This window comes from Podarcis tiliguerta (genome assembly GCF_965153285.1).
Source record: "Podarcis tiliguerta genome assembly, chromosome: 6".
NCBI classification, from domain to species: domain Eukaryota; kingdom Metazoa; phylum Chordata; class Lepidosauria; order Squamata; family Lacertidae; genus Podarcis; species Podarcis tiliguerta.
The window spans coordinates 29,077,738-29,102,387 of record NC_139539.1 but is presented as its reverse complement, the minus strand read 5'-3'; the positions used below and the strand labels follow the sequence as shown (position 1 = coordinate 29,102,387).

Genomic DNA, 24,650 nt, shown 5'->3' with positions numbered 1-24,650 from the left:
CTTTTTACTTCCTGCCTTCAGCATTACATAAATAAAATAATAATATTCCCCTGCATATTTTCTCACCTAACATAGGTAGATATAGGGCTGACAGACTGGGGAATTAGGGTTTGAAAGTCAAAACAAATGTGATTTATTAAAATTTAAATACAGAAGAACATATTTAGTTGCAATTTGGTTATGTAACAATACTTTGCTTATAGGGATTACTGTTGCTTTATTGATGTTACACTTAAATTTAATGATTACATTTATTTTATTTTATTATTTATTTTAACGCTTTTGCTGCTACATAAATACCTTTCCTACAGTAAAACCATTACTGAAACCTGGCAACTTTCTTCAGCATCAGCAACTGATTAACTGCCTCTTGGCAGATTGCCTGCTGAACCCCAGTCAGGTCCGGCCCACCCATGAGGTAAAGTGAAACAACTACCTCAGGCAGCAGAATCCACAGGGGCATCAGTTCCCGATGTCAATCTTTCTCCCCCCCCCCCCCCTGTTCCTGATGTAGATCTTCCCTCATCCCTTCTTTACTGGCGGGTAGGGGGGAGTCATTGTGGGGTCCTCCTCAGATGCAAAAATGTCTTGCGTTGGCCCTGAACCCATCCAATGCATTGCTCTGGCTTCAGCTAGGATACAAGACACAGTTTTCTGTGTCCTCTTCACACAGTTGATGATATAAAGTCTGAGCCATGTTTAAAACAAAACTACATTTTTTATATTAAATTTTTCCTTGGAAATACACAGTTTCTACACATTGTAAAGAGCTTTAAAGCTGTATTTATCTAATAAAGAATAAAAAGTATTATGCAGAATGCAGGCAAACACTCCCCCCCCCCTTTTTTTTAGAAGTTAGCGTTCTCAGGGAAAGTGAGCACCTTTAAAACATTTCTGCAGGTTTGCAGGCTTCGTGCAACTGGCATATCTGACAGTTCACTTGCTATTTGTTCTTGCTAAAGAGAGAGAGGTATATACACTCTTGCTAAAGAGAGTGTTCTTTTTAGTTGTTAATTGTTTCTTATAGAATGTGGAAATTCTCCTGATTTTAAATTCAACATGTCTTTGTTCTATGTTATAAACCATGTAAAAAGGTAAAGGTAAAGGACCCCTGACTGTTAGGTCCAGTCGTGAACGACTTTGGGGTTGTGGCACTCATCTTGCTTTACTGGCTGAGGGAGCCAGCGTTTGTCCGCAGACAGTTTTTCCGGGTCATGTGACCAGCATGACAAAGCCGCTTCTGGCGAACCAGAGCAGTGCACAGAAACTCTGTTTACCTTCCCGCTGGATCAGTACCTATTTATCTACTTGCACTTTGACGTGCTTTCGAACTGCTAGGTTGGCAGGAGCTGGGACTGAGCAACGGGAGCTCACCCCGTCGCAGGGATTCAAACCACTGACCATGTAGAGATATATAAATTGCCCAAATAAATAGCTATGGGCCATAAGGTTTATAGAATTTAGCTTGTCTATGAAAAGCTGGGAGAAAAACCAACAAAAAAGGGTGATTACTTCAAGCTATATATAAGTATAAGAAAGCAAACATATAGAATAATTCTGAAGAACAGTTTTGTTCCCAAAAACGCCTATGCCCCCCTCCTACCACAGTGTGGCGCCTGTGGCCTATCTTTGTGAATCACAGGCTTCACGCTCGCCCCCCCCTCCCCCCAGGTTACACAGATATTTTCCATGCATGTTTTTAACCACTGTACATCTCTGGATGATTCAGATTAAGCTTCCCGAAAGAGTCTGGTTAGCCATGGTTTAGAAACTGGACTCTAGACTAGCCCAACCCTTTGTCTGAACTTGCTTATAGATAAGCAAATTGCAAAGAACTGCCATATGACTTCCCTATAACAATCTAGCTAGAGGAAAGATTTGGAATTTTCAGCATCCTCTGAGCACAGTTTGCATTTTTGAATGCATTTCCAAATAAAAATGGGAAAGGTCCAGTCTTGAACCACAATAACTTGAACTATGATAACTAAGAACCTCCCTAACTACAGGACTCGTTTTTCCTTCAGTTAATTCAGAAGGGCTTTAAACAACAATAAACAATAGGTTGGTATTTCCCCAAAATTTAAACATTCAATCAGCCTAAAGTGTTCTGTTTTTGAAAAAAAAAACAGGTCCTTTTCCCCATGTAAAGCAGGTAGCCTAATTAAAGCACCAAGAGGGCATCATCACTGATGTCTACATTACCATTTTTAAATGCACTTGTTGCAATCTGTGATTTGCTTGTTGGTAATAAATGCAGAGGATCAACAAACTGTTGGCCACATTTCCTCAATGCACAACAACACCTTTTAGGTAGGCATTTGCTAATTACTAAATATTCATTCATTTGCTGGTTGCTAAATATTCATTATTACTGTTAATTACTAGAATTTCTGCAGAGCCTGGAGGCCACAAAAGAAATCAAGGCTCTACATGAGATTACAAATGCAGATTTAAAAGAGAGTGAGGAAAGAAAATGAATTTTTGAGTGAATCGTGATTCAGCCTGTCTTTATGGCGGCTCAGTATTACGTGCTTTAGCAAAGCAGTGTTTAAAAAGCATAGCAGTTAAGATGTGCTCCATTCCTTGTTGTTTTCTCTCAATGGATATTTTGCAAGCGGGTTGTGAGATGGAAGGGTTAATGTTTCCATGATAAGAAGTTCAAAAAACGAATTGTATGTTTGGTCAAACCCATGGAATAGGTCTCCTGACAAGACACTCATCACTTATATAAGAATAGTCTTAGGGAAAAGAAACATTTGGCATATGCAGCTTCTCATTCGATAGCACTGAATTTTTGTGGGGGAAGTTGGATTTGTAGAAATTCTCCCATGTCTGGAATGGGTGAAGGCACAGAAGCTCAGGTCTATGTGGAATCACATCTTCCCCCACCTGTGCCCCTTTGTAGACACAGGTAGTGAGGATGTATCGCTTATATTCCACAGGACGGGTGTTGAATGCACTTGCTTGTGGCGTGGTAATGTTTCATCGGCTGCTGTGGAATATCATAGGTTATGCTTGAAAAACCCACCTGCCCAAAAGTGTGAATGGCTTCTTTCTGGTCCTCATTGTGTTTCACCTCATTGACCACTTTGAAATACCATGGTAACCACCTCATCATAGTGCAACCCACTGTCCCTTCCTGGTGTTCTGTTTACTTGCACACTTGCTGTTTCTTACAACAACTTCGCCATAGGACTGATCAAGCAGACCTTCCAAGCTGAAATCACTTGGTTTCCTCTGCCCCCCCCCCCACTACACACACACACACAAAACCCACACAAACACACAGTAGCAACAGAACGTGTTGGTCTCCAAATGCAATCACCCTTGATTAGCATTCAGCACCTGTGTGTCTAGGCAAACTTCTAAATGATCCAGCCATGGAACTGGGCACTGCTTCAAGTAAGAAAGGCCCACACAGCCGGGTCATTGACATATTCTATCTGTAAATTTAAACATGCTCAGGAGCTGCTTGTTCACAAATAGCTCCCAGGGTGCTAGGAGAATGTCTAAAGGCACCTGTATCTCCTCAGAAATAATGGACAAGCAATTCCACCGTTATATCCTCAGAATAGCAGCAGATGCCTCTGACCTGCAGACGTAGGTCCCATCTGCATTATATATTTAGAACCATATCATACCACTTGAAAATGTCCCCACCTTGCTCTGACCTCAGCAGCTCTATACAGGCAGGCAGGCAGGCAGGCAGGCAGGCACACCATTCCTTTCCCTGCCTGCATCTCATTCAGTCTTGGAGATATGTGTGTGACGCCATTTATGAGTTAGCTTGGCCTCATGCTGAAACTACCTTCCACAATCTCTTTCAAGTATTTGCTGCGGTTCTTCCTGTTATGATAAAAAGAGTTTCTGATCGTCCCTTTAGTGAAGCCAGGGGACATTTCTTTTTCAAAGACCAAAAATGGGAGGCGAAATCTCTGTGACATATTTTGCGTTGCCTAATCCCCTCTCTACTCTTGATGCCTTTGAAAATCTTCCCCTAGAGCAATTTCTTTCCTGCTGCTCTGTTTCCATACCTTGTGTGTTTGCATATGCTTACATGGAGACAGATATGAAATGTGGTGTGTGTATGTCTATATATATATAATCTCACTTTGAGAGGGACCGTCCTGATGTCTGGCAAGCACATCCCCCTCTCAGCCCATGTTTTTCCATTTCTTGCATGGTCTGATGCTTTAAATGAATAGCATCCCTCCTTTAACTAAGGGGGTTTAGAGATGGCAGCCCTCATAATAAGAGCCAATAATTAGTTAGCAAAGAATAGCAGGTGATAAACAAGCTCAGTTTTGTCATTTTGAAATCAAGGTTAAAGCTTTTGTGAAGCGCAGCTCTTCTGGAAGCACAAGAACAGAAGAACAGAAATACAAAGTGAATTTCACTTAATGGGTACAACAACCTTTTTTTGGTGGGATTTTCATCGTGAAAGCAGCTCTCAAGGAAAGGCCTAACTCCTCCAGCAACATCTTCTTGCCCACTTGCTGTGGTTGCTTGTTGCTAAAACTTAGAGACCAACAACCACATAATTATGGATCTCCATTATACTATCTAGTTAGGGATGTAGGATAGGTTTAGTCTATTTGAATCTTTCTTGAAATACCTGCTGGTGATTTGAGACCTACAACTGGATCTATTGTGTTTTTAAAGGGTTGCTATCTTTGAAGGGGTTGGTGGAAGAAACATGGATGTGCTAGGGCCTCCGTCTGAAAAGACTACTCAAGTAGGGGCTATTTCCGTTCTACTGATCCCAACAGTGCTGACAAATGGCATACTACAGGCTGGTCTGCTACGAGCTTGTCCATGAGAAGATGGAGAACTGTGTGTGAATCAACAGGACTAAGGAGTGGATTTCTATACACACTGTAACGGCAAAAATTTCACCTGGACCCTCTCTGAGCTCCTGGTTCTATCCAACAGTGTTAAATCAGGATCATAGGCAGCCACTGGCTGCAGGAAATTCATACTATCATTGTTCCAGTATCTATTCACAGTCTGAAGCTAAACAGGTCTGGATCTGGTCAGTGCCTGGACAGGTGATCTCCTAGGAACCACATGTACGCCACCTTGGGCTCCTGCAGAATCAATCCAGTCCACAGTCAATGCACATGGTTCATACTCGCAAAATCTAGCAAGTCTCTCAAGCGATGGCAGTGATGAGACTTAGGGCTCATCCACATTTACCTTTAGCCCCATGTGTTCTAGGCACAGGTATCCATACTTTCCCAGTCCATGTCTGAGAGCTCCACCCCACCCCCACTCTCCCCAGGAAAACCCACTCTTTAATGCTGAATCAGAACAGTGGTTAAGAGCAGGTTTTCATGGGGAATGCTGCATGGTGGGGGGGGGGGAGTGTTTGATGGAGGGTGTATCTTAGCTCTTCAGGCAACCAAGTTCCATTTGATTCTCACTATGTGACATCTGCAAAGAACAAATATTAAGAAAGTTGGGTGGTCTGCATCTACTGTTCCTGCCTCTTTTAATGCCCACTGCGTTGCTTATCAACACCAGAGTCCAAGAGAACGGAATAACCAAGTTGGCTCAAAGTCTGTAGCCAAACATAACACCTACTGCTCACAGTCAGAATATTGTATTTTACCCAATTATTTACCTTGGAAGGTTGGCAGGAACATAGGTCTGCTTCCCACAAACAATCATCTTAGTGCACAACCCCTTCATTAAGATATTATTCAATTAGTATATAACAGTGAGAGCAGAGGATGGAGCCAGATTGAGAAGCCGTTGCTGGAAACGCTTTACTAGGTAAAAGCTACCTGCCTCGTCATCCACTTTTGGTAAGAACAAGACAGAAATAGACTATTTGGGGACTGGGCACTTAGAAGAAAATTTCTTAAGAATGTAAATACTCTTGTTGGTGTTTTTGCTATCCAAAAAAACCCCAAAAACCCAAAAACAGAGAACAATGTGGAAGCTGACACCTGTCCTTTAAAATATTGGTCTTCAACTGGTGAGTCAGGACTTACTAACCCAGTTACAGCAGCCTAACCACAGATGAGTTCCAACACCTATACAGCCACCACACAAAGATTTGGTAAAAAGTTATGAAGTAGGTCTCCAAATGTGTGTTTGGGCTAAAGGTGGGTCCCAGATTTGAAAGCTACTACCATAGAACATGTTTAAGGTAGTGGTGCCCTCTCTGTGGAATGCCCTCTCTTCAGATGTCAAGGAATGAAACAACTATCCGACTTTTAGAACACATCTGAAGGCAGCCCTATTTATGGAAGTTTTTAGGGGTTGATGTTTTTATTATTATTTTAGATATGTTGGAAGCTGCCCAGAGTGGCTGGGGTATAAATAATAAAATTATTACTGTTATTGTTATTACTATGTGCTACAACTGGGCTTTCATTTTGTACAGTCTTGCTTCTTTGCATTTAGTTCAGTGGTGGGAAATATGCATAGGTGTTATGACTAACAAGACTGAATTTCTCCTCAGAATCCACATGGGTGTAGGTGTGCCATAATATTCACACTGAGATCTGAGAGACACACAGGGTGTCTCTGGAGGCGGGTGAAGAGCAGGGAATAAACTTCCACAGTGGAGGAGAAATAGGTGAGGGAAACAACGAGGTATAAAAGGTCAAGTCTAGGAGACCAGGGAGAAGAAGAAAAAAAGAAATGGAGAGGGATAAGGAAGCCATTTAGGAGTGTTTAGGTTGTGCGTTGCTCCTAGAAAATTCAGGCAGTGATATGGACCACTGACACAAGAAAGCACAGCAAGGGAAACTAGACTGGAGCATAACAGGAACTTGTAAAACGTTATTTCTTACTTTCTTACGGTGCATCCAGACTGACAGTATTTTGCTGGAGGGATTCAAAAACATACTGTACCTTGCATTTAAAGTGGAATTAATGGTTCTATTGCCCCATCCTATCACAACAAATCCACTTTTGAGAATAATCTGTCTTTTTGCAGTTGGCAACGTGACAGGGAAATGTATTGAAAAATGACATGGGACAAACAAAGGGAAGACATGTAAATATCCCTCAAGCAAATTGGGATGCTCATTGTCACATAACTGTAGTACATGTTAATGTTGCTGGGAACTGCAGCATTGTGATGGGAAAACTACATTTCCCAGAACTCTTTGGGGGAAGTACTGTGCTTTAAATGTATGGTGCATATGCAGTCTTAATAGGTAATGCAAAACAATGGCTTTCCTTTCAAACAGCCTGTATCACGGTGCAGATGGACCTTTTGTCTCTTTGTGCTGGTATTTCTTGGGAATCTAAGATATGGAAAACATATTATTTGATCACTGTTTCTTTCTTTGCAAAGGTGCTTTCCCCATGTGTCAGGGGCAATGATGCAAAGCCTTTGGAATGTGCTTCTGATCTTCTTTTACTGCAAAACCAGAGCCAGTATAGTTGACCCAACTACTGGGGAAGGAGGAGGAGAGTATCTGCTTGGAAATGGAAGCTATTTACCAGCTAGTAAAACAGGGAGACTAATCAGAACCTCGAGGAGTCAAGTCGGTTCATTTGCAAACAGAGCGGTCTATGCCTCTATCACCGCAGGCATCAGCGACACTGCATTCAATGACTGTAAGTAACCAGCATGGCATATTACCATTGCATACACTGCCCTAACTGCCAGAAATAAACTCTTCCATCAGAAATACTGAGTGAAAACAGGGATATGGCATTGCTTTTGCAGTTATTCTTCCCTCTGTCACCTAAATTCCCATTTCAAGCAGGGACTGAGAACCTCAGTCCTGTGAGCCGAATGCAGCCCTCTGCCTGGCCCTTAGAACCCTCCCAGGCCACCCCCCTCACTGGTCCTATTTTGTTCAGCTTGGAATGTTTCCTTGAATTCTGATGGAGGATGGAGGATAGAGATGGGGTATGTTAGTGTGAAGAAATGACACTAGCTGCACGGAGATTTTTAAAAATTCATTCATTGCTCTGCCCACCTTTACCTTTTCACCCGATGCTGGTGTATGGAGCTTGGAAGAGGGCCCTGAAGGGAATGCATGTTAAGTATAATTGTTTAATGCACATTAAAATGGAAAATAACTCTTGTGATGTATCTGTATGCATGCATGGCATGAAAATTTCCACTGAAACTAAAATGGAGCTGAGCAGAGAGACTAACAGTTGATCATTAAGTGAGGCTGTATCTCTGCTGGGTCAGTCCCAAATTGTTTAACTTCAACCACATGAAAAGTATACTGTTATAAATCTATGCGTATGCTAATTTGTAGAGCTCCATCTTGGGTGGAGCAAGTCTTTGTTCTGAAACTGCTGAGGAGAATGTCGCTAATCTCTTCCCAGGAAAACAGCCTCAGGCTAATGGAGGCTGTTTGGAGGAGATGCAGAGCTTTGATTTTTAGCTCTGGATGGAAGAGGGTTTTTTTATTCTAAGATATTTTACCTGTGCTGGGATTAGCAAATGATATTATGCAACTATTTGAATGCAACTTAGTTGTTTTAAGTTTTTCTGGAGTTAAGTTCTGTAAGTAAGGCCTTTGAACCATATTTTTGGACTGGGGAATTTTTATTTCAAAGAAGAGCAAGTTTTTATTTATCCAGTTTGCTTCCGTATGCACAATGCAGCCCTCAGGCTGAGAAAGGTTTCCCATTCCTGATTTAAGGCTTCCTCTTGCAGAAGGTGAGTGTTTATTTAATGATCAAAACATGCAAATAGTCTTTCTGGATTGGACCAGGTATTCATTTTATCTAGCATTCTGCTGCAAACGGTGGCCAGTCAAAAGGGCCTCTGGGTGTCCATAAGCAGAACATGAAGGTAATAAGATTTCATTTGTTGCTATTTTTCTAAACATCTGGTGGTTTCACAAGTTATTCTGGATCCCTGAAACACGGCATCAATAATCACAAGCCATCCCCCCACCTCAGTGCTAGGAGCCCTGCTCAGGTCAAGAAAACAACAACAGCTGACCTTCTCTTGCAGTTTAAAAGTTTGTAGTTGAATCCAGCATTTACAAGCAGAAGAGATAACATCGTGTACAAAAGTGCCCCCCCTTCCCACTTTATTTCCCTGCTTTGCAAAGATTCTCTATTTATCATAAAGTAATAGATGCCTTAAATCATGGTCAGCCTTTTCTCTGGGAATTTGTCAGGTTATTTAACGGTGATGGATCATTGTGATACCCCAGCCCTTGAATTTTGTGACCTTCCATGTTCTCTGACTCCCTTAAAGCTGGTTTGTGAAGAAGTCAGTGTACCACCTCCCACTTTCAGATATACAAGGCTTACTGTCAGAGGTGATCAAGCAACTGCTGCCACTGGACATAACAAACTCACTGCCGAAGACAATCAAAGATGTAAGTGAGCTCTTAAAAGGCAGAGAAGATACAAAACTGACTGGAAGCTTGAGAAACAAGGCTGACGAAACAGAGATGCTCAAAGTGATACAAAGTATAACGCGGTAAGTATATCACTGTCTTCAGACAGCTCTCATCATGAGTGGCATGCGTAGCCCAGACCAGGGCAGTATCTTTACAGATGTTGGATTATAGGCTATGCTCCACTCTCAAAGCTTTTAAAAAATATTCAGATGCCCCTACAATAGGGGTGGGAAACCTGTGGCCCACCAGATGTTTTTGGATTCCAGTTCCCATCAGCCATTGTGGTCAATGGTCAGGGATTATAGGAGCTGTAGTCTGGCAACATCTGGAGGGCTGCAGGTTTTCCAGACCTGCTCTAGAGCAATGCACCATGGGATAGAATATTTGCCTGGTGCAATGTCACCTAACCAAAATGGATGCTCAATAAATAGCCAACATTGTCTTATCTATGCACCAACAAATTAGGATAAATAAACAGATTATCTGGAAGCAACATCGTCTTTGCTTTAGACAAGGGGTACCAAGGCACCTCCCCCTCCCCCACAAGACCTATATTTACAGGAAAGCTAGTTACAGATGAAGGTGGTTGCTAGATGCAACAATGGGTCATTGATTGTCTTTCAGTCTGGTAAGGAATCAAATGATTCTTTCATTACTATTCAGTTCTCACCACAAGTCTGCTTTGGGGAGGAGAGATTGCAGTAAAAGGACCTGCTTGACTGTCTCTTCTCAATACTCTTCCTGCTTTTTTCAGCTTGGCCATTACAAAAATTACAATTCTTCCAACTTTGATGAAGTTTTCATCTGGTGACAAGGTCCACCTTTCCCTTCCAGTTGAAATTTCCATTAAAGGCGAAAGGTAAGTGTCCAAAAAGATTGGGCTGACAGCCAGAAAAGCACCAAACACACTTTTCCATTTCTAACAGTTGGCTTGAGCTGCAAAACAGCACAGGCAGAAGTTGGATAAGACTTCCAATCTCCATAGATACCCTTTCATGAAGTTACACTGTGGCTGATGTCAAGAGAAATCTTGCCTGAACCTTGGCAATAGGAAGTCAAAGAGCCCCAGTGTCACCTGTGCTCATTTCCATCCACAATGTGTACTATTGTGCCCTGATGTCAGCTGAAGTTTCTGAACAAATGTTCATCCCAAGATAAATGTTCAAAAATGTTTTAATAGAATTATGGAGTTGCAAGTGGCCTTACTGGTCCTCTACTCCAACCCTCCGCTTTATATGGGGTATGCAATGCATGACACAACTACTAGAGCATCCCTAACAGATGACCACCCAGGCTCTGATTTAAAAGCACCAGTGAAGATGAAGGGCCCACCACCTCCCAAGGAATTCAGTTTGACAGCTGAACAGGTCTTACAATTATAAAGTTACACATGACGCTTAACCAAAATCTGCTCCCTTGCAATTTACAGCCATTGGTTCTAGTCCTGCCTTTCAAACATCAACCAAATAGTTTGTTTGTAAGTTGGCTCATTAGCCGGGCAAGACAAAGTACCTTTATTGAAAAGTAAATTGCACTTGCTGAAGGGGACTTTCTGGCAAATGTGCTTAGGGTTGCAGGGTATGATATAAAAATGGGCTACTCCTGTGAAATGGCAGGTTACCACTGTTTAATATGCTTTTGAGGGCAAATGAATTGTCCATAGGGATGATTATTCTCTGTGAATTCCTATGCAGAATGTGATCAGTACTTCTTGAACGAACATGTGCATTGGTTATAAGTCTTAACAGACTTAGTTTTATGTTGCTGGGGTTTTTTAAATGAAGTTGGAGATGTTACGTTTGCTGGAAATTTTATGTCAAAATTCTGATTATGTGTTGGGATTAAATTTGTGGGTTGTTTTGATTTTTATTGTTTTATTTTTTATTTGTTAGCTGCATTTGGAGAAGTAGGTCTATTTTTGAAGACAATAAAATAGTTGTCCAACACCTTTTGCACTTCTCCAAATAATGTGACATAGATTAAAGGCTAATCTTTTAGATAAAGTAAGTGTTTTGCATACATACTTTGAGAGAAAATGCACATTTAAATATATATATTGAAATGATTTAAATTAATAATAATAATAAATTCATATAAGTGCAGAGATGGAACAGAACAGAATTATGGTTAAAACATGATAAAATGACAGAGACCAGAACTATAATCTGTTAATCCTTAATGTCTATAGTCTTGGCTCTAACTCAAATCTGATTACACTGGGAATTTCTTTGAAATAAAATTCTAAAGAACAAGAATATTGTTAACACAACTGAATGGTGATGGCTTTCATAGGAATGCAGATGCAGTCATTAAGAATTGTTGTTCTGCCAACATCCTGAGCCCTTGTAAAAAAAGAGAAAAATTGTTTATTTACTTTTCCTTGGAGTTTAGCACCAAGAGTGGTGTCTTCAGTTCTGAAGTGAAAGTCAAGATTGATGTTGTATCCAAACTACTCTGGGATTCTTCCAAGAATCAGATATTCATCATTGAAGCTTCAAGGATCTTTATCAACGATATTAAAGTCAAACAGCAAAGGAGGTGAGTGGGGAAGATAATTCATATCGTGGTAACTGAAGAAGGTCATGAGCAGAGAAGGATACATCTCAAATACAAATCTGAGATAAAACTAAAGAGTAGAAATAAATAGCTGGCTCGGCTCTTGTTGTTAGTGCCATTTTTCTGGGTTAAGCAGATAACTTTCAGTCTAAATTTTAAATGCACCTGTCTCTGTTGGATTGTCCCATGAGTCTAACCCAAAGTGAAGAATAATGTCAAAAACTGCAGCAATTTTGATAATAAAATCTGATTGAACTTTTTGGCAACATTTTTGGCTGCAACCTAATTATATTCCACAACCTTGCTAATCTGCTGTCAAACAGGCATTTTGTCTTCAGTTGTGGGTTTCTGCATGTGTAACTTGAACACCATCAGGCCTCTTCCAAAGACTGAAGTTAAAATTATTTTTCAGTGTTTGGGCGTGTGGAATATACCCAGCCATTTGCCAGCCGCATATATTCTCTAACTTTTTCATGTTCCTCCTTTATATCTGTATTCCTGTTTTGCAACCAACCAAGGTTTAAGCTTTGGAATGTGAGATAAGAATTGCAAAGCAAAAAGGAATACTGAAATTTCTACACGCTTATAATTGATCCTTATAAACAGTGATGTCAATAATTCCTTTTGCTCAGTGTGGCTGGACCAGATGAGAACAACATGCAATCTGTGGTCTGGACAATTTTGATTGATGTGGTAAGCTGGGCAACAATGTACATTGTTTTCACGAATATATGTGTTTTTGTGCTCAGTTTCCCCTGAAATAATGCATCTTTGTACCCAATTTTTTGTTGGAGAACTGCATCATGAAATTTGGTGTAAATTTCAAAAGACAGCTGTCTTTAAGTTTGCATATTGGATTGAGAAATGTGAATTATATAGGTTCACATGAACCACAAGAGTTTCTTCCCTATCAAGAGCGTGCAACTCACAGTGGAGTAAAGTTGACAAGGTTCTCCAGCACTACATTTTCATTATTTGGGGACAAAAGTGTGTCTCCCTTGCTTTGGGTTTACTATTACAGGATACACACAGAAATTTCTGTGTCGCAAACACATAGGACAGTTGGATCCTGATTTGTCTGCAGGGAGATTAGAAGACCTTGACTATTTAAGGAGCATTTGTTGCTATTCGTTTGTGGGGAGACTAGACAATACTGTGTCAAAGCAAGTGTTATCTCACATTTCCCATTGCATTTCCCCATCACTTTCCTTCTTGCAAAAAGTCCAGTGTTTGGGGGAAAGTGGGGTTGTTGTGCAAAACCTCCTGTTCAGCAATGATTGTGCAACCTGGATTTGCTAGTATGTGATTGAATCCCACCCAAACATCGCTATGGCCTAGAAGTGTCTGCAGGTATTCAGCCCTGATCTGAGTGAAATTCAGAAATTCCAAAAGAAATCCCTAGGAGAGCTAATTCATTGTGTAGTTCTATACCAAAATATGCATTTTACATGATTCTTAAAGAAGTCTCTCGGCACCTTGTTTCAGGAGGACTTAGTAACAGTCCTTTCCATTCCAAAATATTCTCTTCCTGACTTTGTGTGTTTGATTCTTTACTGTGTGCTCTGGTATCTGAAGAAGGGTGCATGCATATGAAAGCTCATAAGGTAAAGGTAAAGGTACCCCTGTCCGTACGGGCCAGTCTTGACAGACTCTAGGGTTGTGCGCCCATCTCACTCAAAGAGGCCGTGGGCCAGCGCTGTCCGAAGACACTTCCGGGTCACGTGGCCAGTGTGACGAAGCTGCTCTGGCGAGCCAGAGCCGCACACGGAAACGCCGTTTACCTTCCCGCTAGTAAGCGGTCCCTATTTATCTACTTGCACCCGAGAGTGCTTTCGAACTGCTAGGTTGGCAGGCGCTGGGACCGAACAACGGGAGCGCACCCCGCCGCGGGGATTCGAACCGCCGACCTTTCGATCGGCAAGCCCTAGGCACTGAGGCTTTTACCCACAGCGCCACTCGCGTCCCGCCAAGAAAGCTCATACCAATAACAAACTAAGGTGCTACTGGAAGGATTTTTTCTTATTGTGTGCTCTGCATTCACTCTGTTTTACAGATCCGTCACTGCATCCGATTGGTGGCTGACATCCTTAATGTGTCACTTCTGAGTACACTGGCTTGTAAGTTGCTGATGACATACTCTTTTCCCAACCACCTTTGCTTCTGCTGGGGAGACTTTGTGGAACAGCCTAGCAGAGGCTAACAGATAACCTTGTTCGGAAACAGAACATAAGAAATCAGCTGGTAACTCTCCAAGCGTTCTATGCCCTAAATTAGGTATGGTTATCTCACAGTGATTCTCCATGGTTTTATTAAGTCAATCCATCAATGGAAGTGGTCTGTATTCAGGGACACCTATCTGGTCCCAGAAATTACTGCCAAGTAACTCATTGAGCATCATAAGCAACAATTGCCCTTGTCTGATAGCCTGCCCTATTTCTAAGGCTCGAGGCAAATGGTTGAACTGAATGTACTTTTCAAGTCTGTTTTAACCTTACAATTTAAAGGAGCAGCACGAAAGAGGTGGCTCAGCTCGCAATAGCCACATGCTCTTTCATGGGTTTTGCACGTGATTCAACAATCTCTTTGTATTTCTCTGCAGCTGCAGTTCCTGTTGGAACATTTGGGACCATCCATTATGAGCTAATAGGTTCCCCTAAAGTAAATGATAGGTATTTCCTGATTCCTTATCAGGCAAGTATTATTCTTGGCTTTGGAGAATAGGTTGTGTTATGAAATTCTGACTAATCCCCATATCTATAACCTCTTTTCTTGCCTCGTGATTGTGGCAATGGAAGTCAGGCGTAGATGTAGTTGTGGTATGGCTTTCTGCTGCTGTTCCTGTTTTATTTCTCAAGATCTGCTTCACAAAGAGTCGGACACAACTAAACGACTAAACAACAACATTGGGTGAGAGGATAATTAGCCCAGCCTTAGGTAAAACTCCCCACCTGGGTCCATGGCCTCAAGTCTAATGACATCTGTAGAACTAAAGAGCACAGAACTTGACTGAGGGTCAGAGTGTTGGTTTTATTTCTGTAGTTCTGTATTTTCCTTACCCATCCTTCACCACAATTATTATTATTGTTACATCATCATCATCATCATCATTATTATTATTAATCCCAGGGTGGGATAAAGCAATAAATATACAATCCAAACACAAATGAAACAGTTGTGATCTTAAAACATTTAAAGACAATTCCACATGTAAAAATAGTTTTAAAATAGTTCCAATACAGATGGGGGTTGGGACAAGATCTCCACTTAAAAGGCTTGCCGAAAGAGGAAGGTCTTCAGTAGGTCCTCAAATGATAACAGATGGGGTCTGTCTAATATGTAACAGGAGGAAAAACCAGCAGAGTCCTGCAGAATCCTGAAGTTATCTGCAGGAGATCCTTTTCTGCAGAGCGCAGTGGTTGATTGTGTAAAAGGGGATAAACTGGGTTTTTGAAATACAAGATTCTCAAACCAGCAAGCAGAGTTCCTGCAAACAGTTGGGAAGGAGAAATAGCAGCCTTAAGGCTGACTTACTCTCTTTAAAGGATTAACAAAGATGTCCTGCATTTTTCCCTTGGATCTCCCACCAGGCTACATTTCAGGTTTCTCTGCCGGGAAGTCCACCCAGCACCACACTTTTCCAAGTGACTCCACAGTCTGGCACTAACTTCCACTTGACTCTGAGCAAGGATTTCATCAACACTGGGATTGCTGCCCTGACTGGAGGCTGCAGTGCCAACCTTACCAAAGGAACAGGGGTAAAGTGACCATAACTTTTGGGTTTCCGTGCTTCTATATGACACAGTGTTGGTGCTATACATTTTGTGGCTGTAGATGAAATGTTGCCAAAATGATCTACTCTTAGCCATACATGTGCACCTGTGAGCCCTTGCAACTCCACTCCCCACACCGGTGATTCCTTATTTTAAGAGCAGTATGGAGAGCAACAACAGGAGATGGATTCATATCTTGCTTGTGGGCATCTGTTTGGCTGCTGTAGAAAAGAGGATTTGCTCTGATCAGCCAACAAGTCTCTTATGTTCTTGTTCCCCTTTACCTTTACCTCTCCCTTTACCTCTCATGCCCCTCCCCCATCCTCTGATGGATCCATTGACTTTCTCATGAAAAGCGCCCCTTTCCATTCTAGAATCTGTTCTTTACCAAGGGTTGATAAATTTTTTCACTGGCCTCTGTGGCTGTGCTTTTAATAGTAGCTTAGTGTACAGAAACACTAGGCAAAGCTTTTATCAACCTAGAGATAACTATTTAACAGCTAGTTTCTGTAAATTAAGCTGTTGCCAAAGAGAAAAATGGGCAACCCCCATCTCCATTACTTGCTCTTGTGTTGAGCTAGGTAGGGATGGTTGAATCGGTCATTTTTGGCTTCTCTTGATTTCTCATTTTTCCAGTCTTAAATTCAGTTTATGACATTTCTGCAGCTATTTGCAGCAGATAGATGATAGATAGATAGATAGATAGATAGATAGATAGATAGATAGATACTTTCTGAAAATTCACCAGCATTTTACTGCTAATTTCTGCTAATGAACCCAGTTTGCACCAGAGAAATACTTTCATTACAAGCTTGTTCCCAGCAATTGCTTTGATTATGTTCTCCCTCCATCATTTAAAAGCCTCATGCAAAGCTTACAGCTAACACTAAGAAAAACTTCAGGGAGATATGAAACTGCAATAAGCAACCACCCAAACAATGGAACAGTCTATATTATAGTAGAGGTGGGGTCCTATGGTCCTCCAGATGTTGCTGGGCTATATTGCCCATCATCCTTGTTACGGTTGGCCACGCTGGATGGGACTGGTAGCAGGTGAAGTGCAACAACAGCTGAAGGACCACCAGCTCCCCTGCTATAGAGGACTATTCCAAGGTTATCCTTGATAGTTTTAGGGCAGGATGACTGGACATTTCCTGGTTTTGAGAATTGCTTCTATTTCTAGAACAGCATAGCCTCATAGAACATAAAAGGTCATCCTCAATCCAGAGGATGCATAATTGGCTGTGCATCTCCTTCCTTCTATTGTAATTTCACCAAATCATTTTCAAGCACACTTTCTCTAAAAATAGCATGATGAATGGAAATGGTTTGCTCCTCATCCCCTGTCCTATCACTGATTGTCCCTAATTAGCTTTCTGCTTCCTGGCTTCTCCCTCTGACACAGACTGTCTTGTTAAGGAAGTAATATTGTTTCTGTGGTCACTTTGAACATATGTCTTGCAATGTCCCTTATTCCTGCCCTCATCTTTCATAATCAGATGCTTCTCCTTCTCCTTGCCTTTGCACACGCCTTTCTTTTGCTCATCTTGTTTGAGAGAGGGGGATTTTGGTTTAGAGAGTGCAAAAGAGCCTTCGTTCATTCAAATCTCATTTTATTTGTTCAAATGCCATTTCTCAAGTTGCTTCTCCCCATGCTTTGTGGATGAAGTTTAGTGCCAGGCTTATCAAAATATGTATGAAGTAGGAAAATCCTGATTGTTGCAGCAAGTCTCCTCGACAATGGACTCCTAGAACCCATGACAATCAGGCAAAACGAAACACACACCCCCCCAAAAAAATTGTACTTGGACACAGACAGCAGCCGATGACCACAGAGGCCGGTGGGTCAAAGGACAGAGCAGAGGGCAAGGCAACTAACAGCAGGTAGAGCTAGTGGAAAGTGGAGCCAGAGGTCCCAATAGGAAGAACATGCTTGACACACAGAGAAAACACTCAGAATTGAAGCAGCAGGACCAGCGGCGTCAGCACCCGGGGCAAGGCAAGTAATTTGCGCCCCCTAACTCGGGGCAAGGCAAGTAATTTGGGCCCCCCCCCGCCCCCACTGCACTGTCCCTCCCCCAGATAGTCCCTCGCTCTCTCTCCGCACCGCACCGCACGCCTGGCACCCTCCCCTCCACAGTGGGCGGTGACCCGGAGGCTCGGATCGGATTCGCACAGCCAGCACTGCAGTGAGAGAGAGTGAGTGAGCCAGGTAGGGGCAGAGAGCTGCGAGTGCGAGCGCGCCCCCCCCAGATGTTGCGCCCGGTGCGGCCGGCCCCCCCTGCACCCCCCACACTACGCCACTGAGCGGGACAGGGAAAGAAAAGATGAGGCTAGAGGTTAGGTGGGGGAGAAAGAGGTTAAGGGTTGGGTGCTCTTGGAGACAGGAGAAAGCGAGAGAGAGGTTAAGTGGCAGGAGGGGGCAGAAAGAGCAAGGCCCAAGAGGCGGAAGACAGACCAATGCAAGGGGCTGGGAGAGAGGAGAAACAGAGAGTAAGGGGAGGTTGGAGCTTTTCTGTGCTGCCCTGCAAGAAACGAAGTCCTTTTCACACAGCACAACACAGAAGCCAAACTCTCTTGTCCCTGCTTTAAAGCAAAGCAACACAGTGTCCCATCCTGCCTCCAAAGTGGTGTGCTAGCTCATATTGGAGTTATTTGGTTCCAACTACCTATGCAAGCCCTTTTTGTATGCAGAGTAAGGCAACGTGAAAGGAGAGAGGAAGAGAGACAGAGTGAATGGTTCTAACATGGGAGAAGGGAATCATAGAATCATAGAGTTGGAAGAGTGGGCTCAAGCTGCTGTTGGTGGGTGGCCTTTTTGATTTCTCCTATTGGCCTGCTAGCCCTGAATGGGAGTGTTTCAGAAATTAATTAGAGATATCCAAAGCTGATTCACTTTACTATTCCCTTTATCAACAGAAACAACTCATGACAACTGACTTGGCAAGTGCAGTTACAAAGGTTAGTGCATTTTCTTTTTATTATCCTCTGGCAATAGGCCATTCAAACCAAGCACTTGATCTTCTCCTGATATGTGTGCATCTTTTAAAGATATACCGTGAGTCATTAAGGCTGCAGTCCCATGACAGAAAGCTCCATTGAACTCAGTGAGGCTTTCCTCTGAGAAGACATGCATAGGATTGCCCGCTTACACAGCACAGGACATAACTAAGCCATTCAACCCAAAGTTTGCTTGCTTAAAAAAAGAAGTGCTTCATACAAATTTGCATGAATAGAGTCAGCAGGCAATCACTGTTGTTGCATACAAAGTCTAACTAATTAGCTGCCTAGATGCACTGATATGCTTGCCTAAGTATTAGAATCTTATATGCTTATTAAGCTTGGAATCTGCTGAATATATATTTGCATTAAAAGCTCTTTTGGTAGTAGAACCTGAACACAGTGTCTGCATTCTAAATCTCATTGTCTCATGAGACCATCCTTTAGGATAATAGCACTGGAAATTGTGTCTTGTCCTAATGGGAATGAAGGTCTGTAAAGTGGCAGCCACACACAGATACCAGAAGCTCATGACACCTTACCTTCTCTTGCAGATTTCTGAGCGCTTCCCTGCTCCACAACCTTTGGTGGTAAAGATAAGGGGCTCAGATTTTCCACTCATTTCCATAGACAGCCAGAGTGTTGTGGTGAAACAGCCTCTTTTCTCTGATGTGTCTGTACGTGGTCAGTCTGTCCTGCAGTGGGAAGTTGTGAGTATTGAAGCAAAACACCTGCATGACCTCCATTTTATTTATTTATCTAAAAAAGGTACCCCCTTCATCAAAAGCAGAGATAGGAACCTGGGCCTTTCAGATGTTGACTGGCCACAACTCCAACAACCTCTGTCTATTGGCCATGCTGATGAGAGCTGGGAGTCAAACAGTAATTGGAGAGCCACAGGTTCCCAATCTCTGATCAAAAGATTCCAGGAGCAGTGTAAACTAATAAATACCGCATGGCATCTGTTTGGCCACTGTGAGAACAGGATGCTGGACTTGATGAGCCATTGATCCATTCCATCAGGCTCTTCTTATGTTCCTAAATAAACTTTACAAAATGCAGGAAAAAAACAAGAATTGCACAGCACATTGGCCACGGTACACTAATTATATTCTGCCAATGGCCAAGTTTACCTCAACTAACCCTCCCTTATACACGCAAGATTCATACACATGCCCCCATAGAGTAAAAGCAAACTTGTCAGATTATCCTAGCCAGATTTTCACTGACAAAGCAATGACCAATTCCTGTTGAACAGAATAGAAAATAAAATAATAATAATAATAATAATAATAATAATAATAATAATAATATAATATTACTTATACCCCACCCAATCTGGGTGGCTTCCAACGGAATATAAAAAACACAATGAAAGATCAGGCATTAAAACTTCATGACACAGGGCTGCCATCAGATATCTTCGAAAAGTCATATAATTTATCTCTTTGAAACAGTTCACTCATAATAGGATGGTCTTGTGTTGTATGTCACTTGATGTATGTAGAAATGAATGATGTTCCCTATGCAGCCAGAGTAAATTAACAGTGTATTTTACAAATAAGAAGAAAGAAATAGAAAAGGGGTGTGGGGTGCGCTATAATCCATGCATTCATACATGCAACTCCCACCAGCAGTTTCTTGCCCCCCCCCCATGGCACAAACTTGTTAAGTGATCTACAACAAACAGAACAACAATAACAACAAAGCTAAGACTTTCTAGAGAGGTAGCATTTGCTGTGCCAGTCTAGGTTCCACAATTTAATACATATATTATGGCATTAGGTTTACATCTGATGAAGTAGACGCTAGTCTGTGGTGCCATAATAAATGTTAGCTCTTGAGATGCCACAACACCTTTTTTAAAAACAGTTACGACTGTAATTGAGGCTGTGCCAGTTCAGCCATTTGCAATGATACATATTTTTGTTGTTGTTGCAGGTTATCATCTTCAATGCAAAGCTCTCAGCTTCTAATGGCAAACTGTTAATCTCTTTGTCACAAAAGAGGTATGGGTATTTTTCTTACTGGATTTGTTTTCAGGTAGTAGTGAGAGATTGTGAGCAGCTAGTAGAAATAAGGAATACAACCCTGGCACACTGGTTGAAAACCACTGCTGTAGAAAAGAAGATTGGAAGAAGTTTAAAGATTATTTACAGAAATATTATAAGATCAATGAATGTTAGAATGACATCAGATTGAATATAAAAAGTTATTAGTAAAAAGTCCAAAATTAAAAGACAGAACATTTTAGGATGTAAGATTATTAAGTTATATTAAGTTATTAAAATTAAGACAAAAATTAATTAAGACAGAGGGGAGGGATTTGCTGTTTAAATATATGATTTGGAATACAGGGAAGGGAGGTTCGGGGAAGTCGGAGAAAAAAGTAAATGCAAGGAATATTATGAAGATAAAATTGTTTTTATTTTTGTTTTTTGTTTTTTGACATTTTTTGTTGTTGTATGTTTGTGTGATTGTGTATTTGCTTCTGTTTTTTGGTTGTTGTTTGTTTTTTCTCTTTTTCTCTTTGTTGTTTCATCTTCTATGTAAAACTCAATAAAATATTTTATATATATAAAAAAGAAAACCACTGCTGTAGAGAGTCATGGCTTGCATCCTACCCCCTAATCTGATTGCTTTCTTTCCCTGTAGCTTTGACGGTGTTCAGGCATCCTCTTCTGTTGGTTCTACCAATGTAAGTCTTCTCTTCAAGGCCTGAAATATGCCACAGGCAAATCAATCTATTTTGCATGAAGCAATAGGGTGTGCTGTATAGCATGAGCCTTCAATCCACAAACTGATCTAAGAAAATTGAGGATATTGATTGCATGTTTTATAGCCAGGTACTCTAGGAGGAGGTAAAGCTCTCTCTACTCCAAGTGTATCTTTGCTTTCATGTGTTCTTGTTCCATGCATTCTGTACAAACTTATCTACCTGGCTTAGGTACAGCTTTGTGGTTTGACATCTGAGAATGAAAGCTGAATACACCCTAGCCACCAGGCAAATGGGTTATTAATGGATTATGTGAAAAGCTTCCTGATGAAGCTGTCTGTGCATGGATTTCAGTAGATCACTTGAATCCACTTTTGTTATAGTCCTTAAAAGACAGCCCAATCCTTTAAAAAAGTCTTATAGTACATGTGGTGGATATATATGGATTTAAAATATGTACTAAATGTGAGACTCAGGCCTGTCTATGATTCTACTGAAAGAATGTCCTATATTCCAGGCCCAGAAGCTCCATGAGTACATCAACGACCTTCATACAAACAGCTTCCTACCAGCCATGAATGGTAAGCCAGGCAGCTGTTTCACAGAAAACGGAGGGCTTCAGCTGAGGGAACGGGAGCTAACATTTCATGAGGGGCTGCTCAGCTAAGTAATGACCATGAAGGCAGGTCCATTGGCTGTTCTCTGTTCTAGGCATGCTCAGGAGAGGAATTACCTTGCCTTCCATGCTAAATGTCAAGTGGACCAAAGTCAACACTGCCCTTTTCCAGGTACAGCAAAGAACCAGAACCTTATAGCAAATGCCCAGCAATGGAAGGCTGCCATCCTTCTAGCACCACCTTGGCATTACAAGATGGACACTGTGGAGGAAGGGGACCTGTTTTCTTGTTTAGATCCAATTATTTGGTTCCACGTGTATATTGTATGTGTCCTGCTTTCCAAGGGAAGTGGGAGCACAAAAACAAGGTCAAGCAAAGAGCAGCATCCACGAATCCTGCTGGCTAAGCTCTGAAAGGTGCCGTCTTAGGAAAGAGCTAGGCCCACCTAGGTAGGCTGGCAAGGTCTGCATTGTAGTTGGCCCCACCTGCTTGAGGAGCTAGCTGTTCTGACTCAAAGGGTCCTCACCCAATTCTGCACTTTTGCAATGTGGAAGGGATGGGATGGGATGTTATTGGGGGTTCAACCTGTGAGTTGGAGGGAAGCAAAAGAACTATGTCCTTAGGTTGGGAAGGCCCATGGGAACGTACCATTGAGGGGCTCCCACTGAGTGGAGTTGCCTGTGTTTCCTCATCTGTTTCCTCCTCAAGGTAGTGCACTGGGCTGGGTACTTCCATCTGTTATTGGAATAAATACTGGTATCTCAAAGGAATAATTTAAACACCTATAACTTCTCTCTTTTTAGGATGGTCTAGTGATTTCAATGTGACCAATCAAATCAGCAGCACCTTGAAGAGGCAAAATGTTAAAAGAGTTCATCAAATGTTCACTTCAAACTGATTGGATTATATGTTCTAATGCTCTGGGATTTATCATATTTCAGCTGCCAAACTTCCGGGTGATGGCTGTTAATTCAGTTTGTTGTAGGTACCGCATTTCTTGTATATCCTGTAATAAAGGGCTCACATGACCCTCTAAGTGTGTAAAGGCTGAGCTCTTCATCTCTTGGTAGGTGGGACACCAATATGCAAGAATTATAGAATTGTAGAGTTGGGAGGAATCCAATAGGTTCAATCCAATCCAACACCCTGCAGTGCAGAAGTCATACCCTGACACATGATATGCTTAGTTCCCTGTCTCATCTTCTACTAGAGGCTTTTTATGGTACCTTTTAAAAAAGCCAGGTGGGCAGTGTACAAAAAAGGTCATTAACCCAAAATGATGCAATAGGGATCGGCAGTACTCAGAAATACACTTTGGGCTCTGCTCATTAAAGCAACAACTTCCCAGTAGCCAGGAAAGCTGCATAATATTTAAAGGTTGTGCTTATTTGAATTGTTCACTGTGATTGGAAGCTTTAATTTGGAAATAAGTTCTGTCCACAGTCCTCCTTTCCATCTATACAAGGGGTTGTCAACCTGGTCCCTGCTACCTACTAGTGGATTCTAGGTGGGCGGTAAGGGGTTCTACAGCACAAGCTGAATCCTCCTTCCTTCGAGCACTGGTGGGCAGTAAGGAAATTTGACCACCAAGAAAGATGCATTAGTGGGCGGTAGGTATAAAAAGGTTGACTACCCCTGATAGTCAATGCGGGTGGCACTGTGGGTAAAACCTCAGCGCCTAGGACTTGCCGATTGTATGGTTGGCGGTTCGAATCCCTGTGGTGGGGTGCGCTCCCGTCGTTCGGTCCCAGCGCCTGCCAACCTAGCAGTTCGAAAGCACCCCTGGGTGCAAGTAGATAAATAGGGACCGCTTACCAGCAGGAAGGCAAACGGCGTTTCCGTGTGCAGCTCTGGCTCGCCAGATGCAGCGTTGTCACGCTGGCCATGTGACCCGGAAGTGTCTGCGGACAGCGCTGGCTCCCGGCCTCTAGAGTGAGATGAGCGCATAACCCTAGAGTCTGTCAAGACTGGCCCATACAGGCAGGGGTACCTTTACCTTTTACCCCTGATCTATACAGATTGTGGTAGGACCAAGGCTCCTCCAGCCTCTTCCTGCAAGTCTTGTTGCCACAACCACTACATCCCTCATGCCTCTCCCCTCACTTCTGTGATTGCACCCAACCAAATACAGGTTTTCTCCTGTGGTCAACAGCTCTTAACCCAGAGTGCTGTTATACCTGACCCTGACCATTGTGATCCTGAAAGGTCCTGCTAATGCTTCCTCTGGCAAGTCATGCTGAGCTGCCCAGAGCACAGTCGCTTTCTTCCCTTATTAAGCATGCCAGGCACCTTTCCGCACAGTTCCTGTGTTGACATGATGCCCTTCTGCTACACAGATGGGGGAGATGGTGGCTGCTCGCTGCCACTCCCAGATAGAAAGTCTGGTTCATCTATTATGCAGCAAACATAACAGGGCAGTTCTGCTGGAGAGATGAGGAGCGTCAGGCACACAGCAGGAAGGAACCCCGTGGCCTTTCCCCCGCTATTGTGTCTTCCTTGACTCTGACTCAATTTCTCACTCTCCCAGCTGTGATGACCACCTGGGCAGGACCTGGCTTTGTCCCTCCTGCTCTGTGGTGGGGAAAACTGGGCTTCAAAGACACCAGGAGAATGTGTAGATTTATGCAAGTGTGGTGCCAGAAGAGTCACA

General features: G+C 42.3%; 1 protein-coding gene across 1 annotated transcript; it reads left to right on the top strand.

The window, feature by feature from the left end:
- The first annotated feature begins 2,300 nt into the window (after positions 1 to 2,300).
- On the top strand, positions 2,301 to 23,032 carry LOC310679197 (BPI fold-containing family B member 4-like). Its single transcript, XM_083444055.1, has 16 exons — positions 2,301 to 2,310; positions 7,313 to 7,578; positions 9,235 to 9,421; positions 10,096 to 10,200; positions 11,733 to 11,879; positions 12,530 to 12,590; positions 13,951 to 14,014; positions 14,497 to 14,588; positions 15,485 to 15,652; positions 18,587 to 18,628; positions 19,222 to 19,377; positions 20,609 to 20,676; positions 21,323 to 21,365; positions 21,901 to 21,964; positions 22,095 to 22,171; positions 22,804 to 23,032. The coding sequence occupies exons 2-16, from the start codon at positions 7,338 to 7,340 to the stop codon at positions 22,825 to 22,827; spliced, it is 1,539 nt and encodes a 512-aa protein (XP_083300181.1). The 5' UTR covers positions 2,301 to 2,310; positions 7,313 to 7,337; the 3' UTR covers positions 22,828 to 23,032.
- The last annotated feature ends 1,618 nt before the right edge of the window (positions 23,033 to 24,650 follow it).

What these genes read in the sequence shown, in the direction of transcription:
- LOC310679197 (XM_083444055.1), top strand. Translation starts at nt 7,338, where the DNA reads ATGATGCAAAGCCTTTGGAATGTGCTTCTGATCTTCTTTTACTGCAAA. An exon ending in ATTTCCATTAAAGGCGAAAG is followed by an intron (nt 10,201 to 11,732) that starts GTAAGTGTCCAA and finishes CTTGGAGTTTAG; the next exon opens with CACCAAGAGTGGTGTCTTCA. An exon ending in CTTCTGTTGGTTCTACCAAT is followed by an intron (nt 21,366 to 21,900) that starts GTAAGTCTTCTC and finishes CCTATATTCCAG; the next exon opens with GCCCAGAAGCTCCATGAGTA.